This window comes from Brachionichthys hirsutus, chromosome 21 (assembly GCF_040956055.1).
Source record: "Brachionichthys hirsutus isolate HB-005 chromosome 21, CSIRO-AGI_Bhir_v1, whole genome shotgun sequence".
NCBI lineage: Eukaryota > Metazoa > Chordata > Actinopteri > Lophiiformes > Brachionichthyidae > Brachionichthys > Brachionichthys hirsutus.
The window spans coordinates 6,448,941-6,465,825 of NC_090917.1; the positions used below are offsets into that span (position 1 = coordinate 6,448,941).

Genomic DNA, 16,885 nt, shown 5'->3' on the forward strand with positions numbered 1-16,885 from the left:
AGTGGAAAGAAAGGACTGGTGACAGTGAACAGACTTAACCCCCCCCCGGTGTCAGAAACCACCCGTGCCCTTCTGTCTGCTGTCACCTGCAGGTGACCACTTCAGCAAACACGTGTGTCAAAAGAACACTCAGAATCATGCTTTCTAGAGTAGTTCTCGTCTAGGGGTCAGAGGTCAATGTTGGAATGTAAATCGACCTCGACAGAACCCAGTCTGGAAGCATCTGCATCTAAACAAACTGGCATATGAGTGCTGTTATATTTGTTGGATCTGGAGGGCTGCTGCCTGCTCCGGGCGATCCCTGGCAGTGTTCCTGCAGGCTGTAAACATCCTGTCACTTTCAGGCTGCAGCGCCACTCCACTTACCGACTGAGTGAGAGGATGTTCATGCTAAACATGATAAATAAGAGCAATGACAGCACTGTGTGCTTTAGTTTAATTAATTTATTCATCCAATCACAGGATGGAGATAGAGCATTCATTAAATATGTGTGTAAAACTCTGACTTTCTGTTTTCTGGGTTAATAATATTATCTTACTGCCCAATATTTGTAAGAAACAGCCCCAACATTCCCAAAAGTTCCTGAAAATGTCATCAAGATCCATCCAGAACATTTTTTACATATCTTGCTAAAAGACGGACAGATGGACTGATGGACAGATAGACAGACAATCAAACGCTGGTAATCACGTAACCCCCCGCCTCACCGGAGGTAATTATTGAGAAATGTGAAATTAATTTAATTGAAATTTAAAATCATTCAGCGCAATGCTGATCAAATCCAGGAGGAATAACCCTTCCTCCATTTTTCCTGAGTTATTCCTTTTTATGCTGCACAGATTTCCCCTTGATGCAAATTTTCAGCCTCTGCGGTCGGAACAACGTAACCTGATGTCACATATTCCGTCCTGCCGAGCATCTGTTGAGATCAAAACATAAAAACAAGAAAGCCTTATGAGTTTAACCTGAAAATAAATAATCTCATTTTTCAATTATGTCATTTTTGAAAGGATCAAAACAGAAAACAAAAAAGCCCGATCTACGTGTGGCTCTAGTTGACTGTGATGTGTAAAACCACCTGCTGAGGAATTCCCACACTCCGGGATGCTTGGATGTCTGCAGCGGCTGCAAACAGGAAATGGATCAATTGGCGAGTTCATTCTGGCTGATGATTTGAGGTTGGCTCTTCCTGCTGCATGGCTGGTGCCATTTCTATGGTCTTTAAAGCAGAGTTTTCCACAGTTTCAGATCAGATATATCTTTATGGTTCCCATGAGACCGGGGCTGCTGGAGTGCTGACGTTACTGCGTCATGCCCGCTATAACAGGCAGGTGTGGGCCCAAGGCCTGGTCAGAGTGACGTGAGCCTGGCTTCCTCAGGATGGACTACAGTAAAGCCTGAAGCAACCAGAGGGGCAAAGGAATGACAAAAACATCCTCTTTCCTACCCCCCCATATACCTGCCCCCCCCCCCCCCCCCCCCCCCCTTAGCCGTGTCCCTTTCCATGCACAAGTGCTTGTTTTCAGGAAGACCAGGCTTCCTGCAAAATGGAGCGTGGATGAAATGAAGGGGGGGTCAGACAGACAGCGATGGATAGGGATGGGGTGATGAAGCTTTGCACTTGTGCTTATGCTGTGAGGGAGACTGTGAGCAGAATTATTCTGCTTAGATTAAAACACGTTTTTTGTCTTGTGCACCTGAGGAACGTTAGTGAAGCAGACAGGGAGCTCCCTCATTGGCTGCTGGGCTTTAGAGAAGACAAATGCATTTCTGTATGTGGATATGGAATGTATGGATCATCCCAGATCTGGACGGTACAACGGTACAATCAGGAGGTAAGAACAGCATGACCTTCACAAAGTAATGAACTGGAACGAGCTGGTGGGGGTTCAGTGTTGTTACACATACAGCAGTCATTTTGTGGATCTAGCAGACATTGGCTGTGCTGCTGTAGGACAGGAAGGAGGTGCACACATACATTTTGAAGGGTTTTATTATGTGAGATGTCCTTCTCCTTCTTCTTCCTCTCTCGGCTTGTCCCGTCAGGGGGTCGCCGCAGCAAATCAACTTTCTAGTTGATTACATGCTTAATTCTAGCAAAGTTTTACACCGGATGCCATTCCTGCCTCAACCCTCCGCATTTATCCAGGCTTGGGACCGGCTCAAGGGAGACGCTTCCCGTGCTACCTCTGAGGCTGCATTAAACATCCCATAATATACTCTCTTTCCACAAGCTAACGCAGTTCCCAGACACTTATATGAAATATCTGTCACAGTCAAAATAGCAAACAGATGCTGTCCCTGTTCTGTTGTCTATCATGCCTCAGGCAGGTTTCTCTCTATTATATATATACAGTAGCTTCACAATGGGTTTGAGGAATGTTGGACAAAGTGATCATTGATATCGATCCTTCTTTGTGGAAAGACTCAATGCACAGTGAAACAACTCAAAGGCGCTCTGAGACTAAGCGTTCAACTCTCAGACAGAAAGGCGCGTCGGATGGGTGTATCCCTGAGGAAAGGGGTATCTCCTCTTTTCCCGGGCTCAGTTACTGCCTCATCTATTTCCATCTGACCAGCTGCGGTGTGGGCTGCCAACGACACTCTCAAATTCAGCCAAGATACCCCCTCTGAATTCTCCAAGCTCCACCCTCCATCCTTGCTAACAGTTTTATCTCTTTCATCTCCTTTGGCACAAAACCGTCAAATGGCATCGTTGTCTGTGGTATTCAGTGTGTGGGTGCTTGTGTATGCATATTTTTTGCATTTGTATGTCATTGCATATATATATATATACATATATATATATATATATATATATGGCATGACATCTTTCACTTTACTAAAATGAGAAAAATATGATAGATCTGAAAAGGTCCACAAGACACACATATTGGTTTCTCCCAAATCAATAGATCTCCAAAGAAAATAATATTTTCTTGATTTCTCATCCAGCATTTAACAGTTTGCTTTGTACTCCTTTAGTGCATCTATCTGCACTTTAGCTATGCCAGACTCTCATTTCACCTCATTCTTTTCAATCAATCTGTGTACAAATCGATGAAAATGTAGAATTGAGAGAAAATTAAGAAAATCTAGAGTGATCTCATACTCAGAACTGACTTGAATTGTTGGACATCTAGATGTGACCAATCCAGAAGTAATCTTGATGGGTTCATTTCTTTCATCTAAAGATAAAAGATGTCCAATAAATAAAGAAAAAGTGAAAAAAAAAAGATATGCATGTCTGTTCAGAAAAAGAGGATGGGGACCCAATGCAGTCACTGAGAGCATAGTTTATAGTTTAGCAATGTAATTATTCCAATAGCAATCTAAATAAACAGACTTACAGGAGGTTAAGGCAGGCAAAGGTCAAAACAGAAGATCAGGCTAAAACAAGAAAACAATCAAAAAGAGTAGGCAGTAAGCCAAAGTCTGAAAACAGACAAGGTCAGAGCAGTAAGATAACAATGTTAACGGCAACAGATAACAGGAACAGCCTAAATATAAAAGGAGGGAAGGATGAAGAGAATCAGGTCAACCATAAGGGCTGGAAAAGGCAGACAGGAAGAGGATCCAAGCTCTTTCAAGGCTATTGCTGTGTTCTTACAAAATGGAAATTGGGGAAACTATAAACAGACTCAAAAAAAACATTATTTGAATTGTGTTATGTTGTATTTTTTTCAAATTAAGTTCTATTTTTTTCACAAATAAATTCCGACCAATGACAGTGACATTATAAATGTTTTATGTGGGTTTGTAACATTTCTTTTCATTATTTGATATGCTTTTATTTGCATTGTTACAGATTTCGCAGACATGTGCAATAATTGATATTAGCTGAGGTTCATAGACATGACTGGCTTTTAATATAGCCAATCATCATCCGCGTTATTTCTTATGTGTTTGAGCTGCAGCTATGTCATCCTGACTCATCACATTTTGGACTTAAATGTGGTTGATGCTGTGCAACTGGATCAGGGTGGGATGAATGCCGTTCAGTTTAGGATGCAAGTGATAGGACCTGTGCTGGAACAAGATAGGGTAGATGTGTTTAGGGGACGTGGGAGTGGGGGGGGGGACTTCCTCATGGCTCTCTAAGGAGGGGAGTTGCAGCGTAAAAGACTCAATGAGAGGGGTGTTGGTTTGACTAACAGAAAGATGGACCCAGAATGGATCCTATGAGTCCCCTCCGAAGAGCCTTTTCTCCATGTAACAGTGAATCTGTGAAGGAAAAGTGTTCCTGTAGTATGAGGGGTGTGAGCCACGAATGACCTCATTACAAAATAAAGTTATTTATGTATTTTCCTCCTGGGCCTTGTAAACATTTAAGATTAGCTGCGGAAACAGATATGATCTTATCTGCCTATGTGTGTGTGTGTGTGCTCTGTCAACAACTTCTCAACCTCAACTCCTCCATACATAAAACCGATTAATTGCCGCCTCATTTGCCTGTATGTCAGAGTTGATACAGGTCAGAGGTCACAGCCATGCTGGCATGGACATTGAAAGTTCAATTCCCCCATTCATTATATGAATATGTTTGAACTGTTTTGTTAACTTTATGATTTTGCTGATTAACTGCTCCCTCTGCTGTGGTTTCATTACAGGACAAAGTGAGGTAGGTGCACACACACACACACACCTACACACACACACAGTTGAAGTAATTGCTCAGCCGTTAAATGGAAGTGCTGAGATAGAAAAATGGCCCTCATGCAGTGACAGATGGGGCACAGAGCCTTCAACACCAGCTTTAGTAGCAAACTCTTATTAAGCCTCAGTGTCAAAAGCTGCTGTGTGTTTTTGCTCATTGCTATACACTCACAACCAATGTCTGAATTACCAGAGAAATGTGACACTTAAAAGCAAAAAATGTGAAGTAAAAAGTCAAAACTTTGATTTAAGGATTTGTTATTCTATGCCATTATATTATACGGAACTAAGTTTCCGGTTTGTGTGCTCGTGGGTGAAATCCTCGACCACCTTTCCCTCTGTTACACTCTGCTGCTTCCCAGTGGCACAATGCTGGAAAGACGTCCTGCCTGAAAGTTCATGGATTAATTTCCTTAGCAGCTCTGCATTTGTAAAACTCTAGTTTTGCAGACTAAAAATACTCAAAAGAACTCATGTGTGCGATAATAATAAGCACAACTGAAACCATGCATAGTCTGTATACAATAAATAGAAATAGATTCCTCCAGAATAATATTATTATTCCTCATATATTCACATTAATTATAATTAATTAAAATTATCATGCATATACGCATGCCATGCGTGTTTATTCATGTGACACAGTGGCGGTCCTTCTGACACGGCATAAATACAGCCGATTGAACTCAATTAGCATGTAGCAGTGTCCCTTCATATCTCTGTCTCGCAGCACTTTTTCATACAAACACACAGGATTGATCTTTTCATAGCAGCACACTCAAGCGTCTCCCGATACGGCACAGGGCTTGGCAGCAGCCGTGCTCGTGGAAGGTGGGCACCGTTCCCAGGTCTGCAGCAGGTGTATCGCTGTCAACAGAGGCTCATAAAAGCAGCCGACATGGATTACACATTTATGTCCGTGCATTAAAAACTCCAGCATCAAATACCATTAAGATCTTGTAAGCCTCCACTTAAGAGAAGACTCTTTTCCTCTGGGAATTTGAGGACATATGTCGTTGCAGATGTGCTGAAATTCACAGCTGGATCCAGAGCTGCAGAAAACAGTCCTTGCATTACTTGACATGCTTGAGATCTTACAAACAGCAAATATGTATATCAGTAACGTATTTCCTGCCCTGTTTGTTGTCAGTATTTAACTCTCTCTCTGCCCCCGGCTCTGCAGCATGAGACCCCGCTGTGCCCAAATAAAGGCTGCAAGCAGCACTACCGGCATTCTACCTGGTCGTCTCATTCTGCCACGTGACCCATAAAGCTTTACTCCTTGTGCCCCCCCCCCCCGCCCCCCAGGCCTTGAGCATAGTGGATTCAGCATGCTCAGAATAAGCCTAATGATCTCCAATTACCCTCCTCTCAGGGATTGCCCGGTGTCACTCACTGTCTGGCGGCTGGATACAGTGATTCTGCGCCTGCAGTGTAAAAGGATAGTTCTGCAGATCCTTTGGCGTGTAATGTGCCTGTCACAACTCAATCAGAGCAGTACAACGACGTGGGACGTAAACGAGTTGATTTAAAAAGCTTTAGTGACGGTTCACCTCTGTGCCCAGGCTTCTTCTTACCATCTTCATCTGAGGAGAAACCTATTTTCTAACTCACCCGTTGATGCCTTTGAGGTCAGCTTTCCCTTTGTGCTGCAAGGAATTGAAGAGCCAAATGAGCCAGCTTGAAGGCTTTCAGCACATTTCTGGTTAAAGGGGGCGGAAAGAACAGCAGAAAAAAATGGAATTCAATGTTACACCACTTAACTAAAATACAGTGGATGATAAAATAACGCTATAAGGCCTTCTCAGCTTCTACACACGCAGTCAGAAACCAAAGATAGCTATCCCTCCTTCATCTGACGTTTAGATTTAGATCTGACAAGTAGTCGAGATATCAGATTATGAGCTAGACAAACGGCACGCATCAATCATTGCTCCAATGTGAAAATAGAAAGTGGAGCCGCCTGGAACAAGTTTGCGTCTCGTGTCAGTGAGAACGCTCAGTTCAGTGCAGCTCGGTACTGGCTGTATCACATACTCAAATGGATTGCTAAGGCCAGTGGAAAAAGAGTCGACTGTACTGCGTGTCGTCAGCGTACCCTTCCTGACCCCATATGGATCCACGGGGTGCAGGCTGCTGCGCGAAACGACGCCTTCGAGGACGGCTGTGGGTGAGAGGGAGTTGATGTTCAGTGCCCTTTTTCTATTCAGGTGATTTGCCCTCTCCTGGAAACCAGAGGTGGACTGAATGGTGACATTGCTGCCTCCTGGAAACAACATCCTGATGCTGACTGGGTGTGCAAAGCAGTACTCCAGCATCAGTGATTTTGTTGCCAGGGGGGCGGAGTCTGGCGGCAGAAACATCCACATAAATGCGGCTGCTTGGGAATGACAATGATGATGGTAAAAAATACAAATGTAAGCAGCAGGAAGAAGTAATAACACACATAGAGTATATATAAATATATATATATATAGATAATAGAACCGCACTCATGAGGCTGCATTTTTAAAATAATACAAAAGATTTAAATATAGATATGCAGTAGACGTATACAGAGAAGGTTTTCCACTACTTTTTCTGGATCATTTTGCAGGTTTTGCGTTTTGGCCATCGATATGCTAAATAACTCAATAATAGAAATGCAGCGGGGGAGAGAAATCAATCTCACAATATTAAAGAAGGTGACATAAAATGATGGATCTGCCCCTTTATCTTTATCCACTCCACACTTCAATGGTCACATCACCAACCCTCCCACCGAGCTTCATGAAACTGAAAACAGAGCTCCTCCTCGGACAGAATGAAAAACAATCCTAAAATACAGAACGCCATACAACCTTTCTGCTGTTAAACTTTCAGGAGTTATGTTACCTTATACTCGATAACTTATTGATCTCGCACTCTGCTGCAGTGAGGCCAGCAGCATCCGGAGAGTGAACAGTATATATGAGCTCTTTGCCCTTTCTCTGTCCTCATATTCTCTCATCTCATCCTCTTTATCGTCTTTCTGAATCCTTCCTTCATCTCCTTTAATCTACTTCCCTATTTCATTTCCCTTTCCCTTCATTAAGTCACTATCGCTCTCGATCCTACCCCTCCCCTCCTTTTTCTGTAGATCTCATCTTTTTTTTTTTAACCATAAGTTTAGCTTGCTTGCTTCCCTCAATGAGGTTTTCTATCGTGCAGTGAAACTAGCAACATTGAATGGGATTTGCAGCAGGCAAGGTAGGACAACCATCATCCTGGCATTGATTCAATGTGGCTGCAGAGAGATTGAATGTGCTGCAACGCGTCTCCGTTGCTGCACCGTGATGCAGCAAGTCTTCATGCATATCAGGTTCAGTTCTATGTTTTTAGAGAGTGTAAATTCAGGCGCGGTGATTTCACTGATTAGTTGGAGTTGCAGTGAGAACTATTTAGATTTTTTTTTCTATCTCTGTGACTGTCGGTCTGTGTTCATGTTCATTTGAAGTGGTGGGATCAAATGTCTGTTTTTGTATTGGCTGTTTGGTGGATTTTTTCTAATTAAACTATGTCTTTTCCGTGACCTGCTTCACAATGATGTGTTGATTTACCCAAAACGGGGCAGATTACAGCCTTCAGGCCGGCTGCATAAGTGTGTGTGCTATTGCGTGTGCCCTTTTACATGCTTTACGTCACAGCTGCTGTGAGTCAGCTCCTCTCCTCCTTCCCTGAGTCACTCATCCAGTGGTTGCTTGGTTACCGCAGAGCGGTCAAAGTTTCCTATTGCGTCTTTGTCTCCGCGGTTGGATGGGCCCCGATATTTATTCAGGTTAAGGAATGAGCGGCCCAATAATGTATGTGTTTGTGTGTGTGTGTGTGTGTGTGTGTGTGTGTGTGCACTGTTTTGTCCGACAGATGGGCTGACACATCAGTTTTAGCACATCCTGTTGTTTACGTGCACTAAAGTGCAGTAAATGAAGATAAGAAGATTGAGAAATTACAGCTCCTACAATCGCACGCAGAGATCAGAATATTCAGTTTAACTGTAAAGTCAGTGCTGCACAAAACCTTTTTGTACACTGTCCGACTTAAATCATTAAGCTGCACCTTTGGAACAAAATACAACGCCCCATTTTGGAACTGTAAGAAGATGGTAACAGTTTGGACACGCTCCATGTAAAAGATAAGACCCAAGGTTGATGGGTGTGATGTGGTGATGGGACAACGTTTTTATTTGTTCAGTTAAGCTCGGGTAAAATGAGAGGAACTGCAGATTCAGGTGAACATTTTTACATGAATTGATGGATTATAGCCAGTTTACTGTAGAGCAGCATAATGAACTATATTGCCTAAATTATGCCTATTGCCTATAAATTGAATTTATTATTCTGTCATTTTAACAACATTTCTATCTATCAGGTGTAATTGTGCTCCCTGAATTGATTTCTGTAATCACACTTTGGTGCATAAGAGTGCGACAGTCTGACAGCTAAGTGAGCTAACAGACAATGACATTTCTAGCAGCTAAACACAAATGAGCATCCTGGAAATAATTATCTCAACAAACTGAAATCCTGTCATTGACCTGTCAGAAATATTTGATCTGTGTTGCTAATTCTAAGAAATGAACTTTATAATTACAATATCATTGATGGCTCAGTTCTGTCCCAATTATGCTTGTAAAATCTCAACGGCTCATTATGAATCATTCTCACAGGGAAGAAGATCGATGACGATGTCCTCAGGTCAGGCGGTCCAGGCTGATGGGATGCTGCAGCCAAGCACCTGCTTCTGCATCCTGACTCCTCCTCTTTTACGGAGGAACACCGACCGCAGATCAAGTTTGACACCGCCGCTACCCGTCTCCACCCCCCCGGGACAGTACAGCCTTCCAGGCGAGCCCTCCCATCCTTTATCGCACACTTTCCTCACTTCCTTTGTCTTTCAGTGCCCAAAGGAGACTCAGTGGTCACAAGTCGTTGAAAATGTGCCAGACGTTTTCGGGTCCGTCAAAAAGGATTCAAATCTCCTGAATCAGGATGTTTTCTTTAAAAAGAATCAGCATTACAAGCTCATCTTTTTCTGTGATGAGGATATACCGCTGCGCGTTTTTAGTAATAAACCCCACATTGAGGATTGTAATAACATGTTGAGACGTTTGAAAAACTCTGCTGCTCACTACTGGCCTGATGGTCCCAGCAACGACTGGGAAAGGATGAACAGTGAATTGATTAGCAGAGATCACCTTCAGGATCCTCTGAAGTCCTGCCAAATTTGCAACGCAGCAGTTTTCTGTGGGAGGAGCAAGAATGCAAAGAAGAGGATGCGCGTCTCCTTTGATGATGATGTCATCGTTTACCTGTTTGATCAGGTAGTGTTCTCCTGTTGTCTGTTACAACCTGTGGCATGTTGGACTCTTCCTGTACTTTCACTAGCTATTGTTTCTGTACTGCACTTAGGAGAGTCCCACTGTGGAGCTGCACACTGGGACCTGCACATCTCTGCTAAGCAGCTTTTCCTGCAACCTGCCAGATGATGCATCAGAAAATACCGGTAGTATCAGCATGTACAAATACACACCGTTCAAACAACCCCCCAATGTTTTACAGCATCACAACTGTTTTGGAATCGAGGTTCTACTTGTAACTGCTCACCATTTTGCACAGGTGGAAAGTAACCGAGCACATTTACTCAAGCAAAGTACTTTCGAGGTTCTTGTACTTCCACTGTTTACCACTTCACATTTACTGCAAGGGGTAGGAATATACAGAATAATGTGTTTTTTTCTTGACTACTAGTTTAAATAAATAAGATTTTATGCAAAAGCCACATGAGAGCTTATAAAGTAATGATATAACATACTTAAGTGGATAAAGACATCAACGCCATTATCTTTAAAACTCTGGAAATCAAACTCACGACTCTCAGAAATTCCTTAAGAGCTACTCTGCAAGCAAACATGTTATAAAGGCTAAACATACAAATGTCATTCTTACATGTACTATGCTAATGTTCTAGGTTTAGAGAGAACGTAATAAAATACAAATAAACAAACCGAAGTTACCGTGAGACTCTGTCCAGCTCTGCTGACTTTTTCTTCATTCCTATAAGTCTCCTGTTTCCATTTGTCGAACGTCTTTGTGTTAGTACTTTATTCTGAAATGAGACCATACCTCAGATATTTGATGCAAAGATAGAGAATGGGTCTGTGTGATTGGCTGACTGACTTCGGCCATGATTATGAGTTTTGTTTCGTTTCACAGAAAACAAAACATTTAAAGTGCAACTACACATAAATAACCATCTTGTCATTCAATGATAAATAAGATTTTGACACTAAAACATGGACGACGATGTGGAAAAGTCATTTTTCCTTTGGTTATGTGACTAATTTAAGCTTAAATCCTCTGAGAAAGCTACACGATCTGGGTGGGACTACTGCATCAGCTACAGCAAATGCTCATGAGTTTGTGTCACTAAATCGAGACTCTGCAGGCTATTGACATTAGTTTGTAAGTGACTGCGTGTTTGCTTGCCTGTAGGCTTGGAATGGGAAGACGACTTCTCAGCCTTGGAGAAGAGCTGCCATTTTCAGTGTGTCACGCAGCCGGAATCTCGCTACGACAACCTTTCTGCTCGGACCAGACAATTCGATCTGTCCCAAAGCGGCCTGTTTCTCACCCACATCAGCGAGTCAGACCTTGAGCTGTGAGACAAGGGGTCGGGGACATGCACACATGTTGCGTTTTAGGGGCTAGGTTTTTGTCTCTTTCGGCCTCTCTATCAAATCAGATGATGCCCCTGTCACCATGGTCCAGCGCGACATCCACACTTGTTTTTCTTTCAGACAGCCGGCCTTGGCCTAATGGAAAAACTGACTAATCGCTCAGACCTCATCCTCCTAAGTCATCTCCCCGCCTACCGCCTCTTTTATGATGACTAAGGGATTTTAATGGCTTTTTTTTTTCTACCTCTGCTCCAAATAGATTCAAAACACCTGCCGTTTGTGACATCACCGCCATGCAGGACTGCGTGACACTGCATTCAGCCTCACTGGCGACGATGTGATAAAACAACAGGTTTCATGACCGTTCCTCTCTGGCTGTAAAGCTGTGACATAGAAAAAGAGACAAATCCAAATAAAGTGAATTTAATAAACTTGGTTGTTGTATTAAATATAATAAATGCATAATAAAAAAAACTCAGGCCTACACTTTTGTCTTTTAATACGGAAAATTCCAGGTTTGTACCAAAATACGAATTTGTTTACGGGTTGTTTTGCTCAAACAGCGCATGCTGAAGGAAGCCGTGTTTGCTTGCCTCATTACTGAAGTTTATTCAGCTCAGGATTCAGCAGCAGCAGCTATGACTAAATAAACAGCGCAAGCCTTTGGGCTGATGGAGGCAGAAACTGAACAAACTAGAAGTAACAGATAATGTTTCCACAGAGCCGGCATTTGCAGGGTTTTTGGTTGATTAGATAAATTGTACCTGAGGAGCAGAGGAAACCTGGCAGGACCAGTCTGTTCACACACACACACACACACACACACACACACACACACAGTAAACTGTTCAAGGACACCAAAGGCTCAGTGTTTGCTTCTAAGAGCTGGGAACTTCCCAGCTGTTTATTATTGTTGCTGTTACACAGTCAAACTATATTAAATTAGTGTTCTTTCACTCCATTATTAAAATACGCTTGGATCCCCTTCTTAACTGAGGTATCCCATAAGGTCATTTCTTATGCGTCTTACTTGCGTGCGTGTGCAATTTACATTCCGTTTTCATTTGACCAAGTACGATGGCGTCCGTCGTGTTGGTCTATGTTAAGATGGGACGGTTTAAAAGTTTAAAAGTCTGGTAAAAAGTCAATAATGTGACAAACAGACCAAGCCCTGCTTCTGTACATTCAGGTGGAGCCTGAAGGTCCGTATTCAAAAGAAGCAGAGGCGGCTCGTAAGCCACAATGGAAATTATGCTGATTGCTTGGAGTTGAAGGTGTGCATGAATGTCTCTGACTTTGGCTGCTGCTGCTAATGGAAAAAAAGGATCACAAATAAAGGAATAAAATACCACACCTCGCTTGAAAAAGTTAAAGTCAGACGTGTGTGAATTTTATTTTGGATCTTGAAAGACCCCCCCCGCCTATATTTTGCATGCTCAAATGAGCCAATACCATAATGACTGGATAGATACCAGTCCTACCACCCAACATCTACATCACTGTTGGCATCTCATTCCTCCACAACTTAAATCGAATATTGTAGCCTTCATTTTGTTTTGAACTGATAAGAAGCTAATCACTAAAATGATTTTAGGCTGTAACCCAAACGCCACCGTGGCACTGATATGATGCCGTGACATTTCTGTTTCAAAACTAACAATATTTGGAAGGAAAACACTGAATGATCATTTATTCCGTGTTTATTTAATATGTTTACTGTTTACGTAAACAAAAGCAACAAAGATTATTAGTCAAGTACTGTCCTTATTTAAATTGTATTTTATATTTTCCTCCAAGTGCAACACAAGCGGCTGCTTTTAGCATCCTTCGTCAGCGCAAACATTCACAAATCAGATGTTAAGACAACCTCCACAGAAACACTTCCTCCAGTGAAGCTTTGTGGAAGCGCAGCGATCCCTGAGGCTTCCGGTGCAGCACGGACAGAGTAACGACTCCATCAAGCATCAAAGAATCCCAAATGAAACTGTCTCTGCTTTAGAGCCCTGGTGAGGAAGACTCTGATGGAGGAGCAGGTTCAGAGAGTGATGTCTCTTGCTGCTTGGAAGAAGCTTCAATTAGTTCTGAGTGATTCAGGAAACATTTTAGAGATGCCCCCTAGAAAAAAAGACAATTGGAAACATTGAATTGCACACTTGCTGACATCCCATCAGCTAATATTCAAGGTATGAGGCCTACATATCATCATCATTATTATTAGGCTATTGTTTGCTATAATGCATATTTCCGTAATGCAAGCCTCTTGTGAGATTCTTAACCTTTATTTAGGTGTTGCAGGAGGCCTCCAAATAATTTACAAAACAGCATGATTTCACAAAAAAGCTTCGCTCCGGACACATGACAGCAAAAGCTACACAAATGATGGTGCAAGAGCCCCGGATGGAGCAGCAGAAGATGGAGGAGAGAAGTCAGAGCCAAGTGTGAAGAAGCTGTAAGACAAAGGGATACTTGTGTCAAATGTCACAAGGTGGTGTGTGTGGGAGCTGCACATGGGGGGGGGGGGGCAGGTTACCTGTGGTGTGTGGGAGGAGCTGCACATGGGGGGGGGGGGGGGGGGGGTGTGCAGGTTACCTGTGTTATGTGGGAGGAGCTGCACATGGGGGGGTGCAGGTTACCTGTGTTGTGTGGGAGGAGCTGCACATGGGGGGGTGCAGGTTACCTGTGTTGTGTGGGAGGAGCTGCACATGGGGGGGTGCAGGTTACCTGTGTTATGTGGGAGGAGCTGCACATGGGGGGTGCAGGTTACCTGTGTTGTGTGGGAGGAGCTGCACATGTGGGGGGGGGGGGGGCAGGTTACCTGTGTTGTGTGGGAGGAGCTGCACATGTGGGGGGGGTGCAGGTTACCTGTGGTGTGTGGGAGGAGCTGCACATGTGGGGTGCAGGTTACCTGTGGTGTGTGGGAGGAGCTGCACATGTGGGGTGCAGGTTACCTGTGGTGTGTGGAAGGAGCTGCACATGGGGGGGTGCAGGTTACCTGTGTTCACTGTGTGAAACAGCGGAGTGTCTTCAGTTGGCTGGCCGCCCCCTCACAGCATTTTGGCATGTTCATAATAGGTAATAATTACCACTGTTAAGGTCTAATGAGGAGTCCAACCTGTTTTAAATGTTCATAATAGGTAATAATTACCACTGTTAAGGTCTAATGAGGAGTCCAACCTGTTTTGAAAGCAGGATGCATTCGTTTTGTTTTTCACAGAGATAATTGTTGCAGTTCGAGTTGGCAGTTGTCATTGCAGAGACATTATATCATTAAACACTCATCAGTATAGTTTTAATTTAGTATCATGATGTGTTCTTTTTTTTTTTTTTATTTACCTATTCCACCTATTTTTTTTCTTAGATCATTATAACAATAATCCAAATTATGACTGCTATGGTCATTCTAGTAGTTCTAGAATTCTAGACCGAGTGTTAAAACGAGTACTTCTGTGAGTATTTGTGAGTATGTGAGTATTTGTTCCAGGCGGCGCTTCTTTCAAGCCGCGCACCGTCGCAGGCGCAGCGGTTGGGACGTTCGGCGCAGAGCAAACAGCTGGAAGGGGGACGCTGCGGCTCTGTGATTGGCTGAGCAGCGCGACGTGTACCTCGGTCAGCTACAGGTGGCTCCATGTGACGGTGCTGCGCGGGGCGCTGCGTGGATCTCTGCGCGTTGCGTGACGTGATGGTGCGTTGAAGGGACCGGCTTGCACGGTGAAGATCACGCTTTACGTGTCCAAGGTAAGGCCTCTTTCTGACAGGGTCCCGTTTTATTCCCTGTTGTGGAGGGGGGGGGGGGGGGGATTTAGGGTGAATAAACTAGGGAACATAAAGAGTAGAGAAGTTTCCTGACTAGATCAAATCCTGCTTTACAGGCTCTAATCTGTGTAAAACGCCTTTTATACATGAGCAGATTTATAATAATCGTGTTTACGTAAATTTCCTTTTTGCTTGTGGATCCTTTAACAATGTTCATTGATCAATATTCACATTTTAACTGGAGGTGAAACGACTGCTGAGCTGTGGCGGTGAATCGTTTGAATCCTGCTGGCTGGTCCATGTTGGCTTTTTAGTTTTTTTTTACGTTTTTGAGTGTAACCTTGAAAGGAGTACTATCGCAGGGCCGCGGGGATAAGGGAGGCGTAGACTAACAGGCCGACATCGTGGTGTTTTCACACTGCAATAGGCTGATTAGATACAACAGGATGTGAGGCTGCTTGAATTGGAGAAAGGTTTATTCAGTATTTTGGGATTACTGATGGACTGGGAGAAGGCTGGAGAGTAATACCCTGAATTCTTGCTAAAATATCACTTTGGCACTTTGGTTTTGATACTTCATCCTGGATTCCCCATCTTCTCTTCCAGGTCTATTGAACCTGTGAGATCTGAGACTGACAGAGAGATAGAGAGAGAGAAAGAGAGACTGTTGAAGGACGCAGCAAGATGAAGTCGAAAGGGAAGGCCGTGAAAGCCTCCAGAAGGACCTGGTCTGACCCCGAGCCAGAACTAGAACCGGACACGGAACTAGAGCCGGGCTCCAGTGAGCAGGAGGGCTCGGAGGCCTCCGAGGCCTCGGTCCGGATCGGCGGCTCCTGGAGGGGCTCCCTGAGGGGCGGGAATGGCAAGCGTCAAGGAGCGAGCGGAGGCCGGCGGCGCAGGCAACATGGCTCCAGCAACAAGGAGCGAAGCGTCCGGCGACTGGAGAGCAACGAGCGGGAACGCCAGCGCATGCACAAGCTCAACAACGCCTTTCAGGCGCTCCGCGAGGCCATTCCGCACGTCAAGACCGACAAGAAGCTGTCCAAGATCGAAACGCTGACCCTGGCAAAGAACTACATCAAATCACTAACCACCATCGTCCTCGACATGTCGGGGGCCTGCCTGCCTGCCGGTGGGATGTCATCGGAGGCCAGTGCTGCCAGGCTGCTGCAATGCTACCAGCAGCACCTGGAGGAGGACGGGGAAGACGGCCTCACCCAGTACCTCACCCACGTCCACAGCATCAGCCAGCAAAGCTAGCAGCGGGTCGGGGAGGCTGTTCCGAGAACCGGAGGGGGGGGGGGGGGGCACCGGAAGGTTGCCATCGAGGCACGGGTAAACGTTTAGTGGCAAATATTAAACTAAAACCAGTTCTTCCAGTCACATTGCTCTCGGATGTGTTCAGAATTGGTGTTCTCGACAGGAATGGGACGCTGTTCCTGATCAATGACCTTTGACATTAAACCCGAGCACCATAATCAGAGGTGGGCTGGCGAGAACTTGGCCTGTCGTGTAAATAATGGAATGATTTGAGGACCAGACACAAAAGACAGAAGACTTGGAAATTAGGAACAGCAACGGATCGTGCTCATTTGTTCCCGTCCTCACAAAAGGAAGGATCTGATCTGTTAGCTCTCAGCCTCCGTGGTAGCAGGAACTTGTTCTCTTTTGTGTCATCTTGTGATCTTCTTGTGTGCTCACTTATGAGAAACCTGCTCTCCGTGGCCTCGAGTCATAACTGTCACACCCAGAAGAAGGAGGAAAAAAAAAAAAAAACGCAA

General features: G+C 44.2%; 1 protein-coding gene across 1 annotated transcript; it reads left to right on the forward strand.

Moving 5' to 3' along the window:
• Window positions 1–15,042: 15,042 nt before the first annotated feature.
• On the forward strand, window positions 15,043–16,364 carry bhlha15 (basic helix-loop-helix family, member a15). The gene is made up of 2 exons (XM_068754744.1): window positions 15,043–15,086; window positions 15,711–16,364. Exon 2 carries the CDS (start codon window positions 15,789–15,791, stop codon window positions 16,362–16,364), a length of 576 nt encoding a protein of 191 aa, XP_068610845.1. The 5' UTR covers window positions 15,043–15,086; window positions 15,711–15,788.
• The last annotated feature ends 521 nt before the right edge of the window (window positions 16,365–16,885 follow it).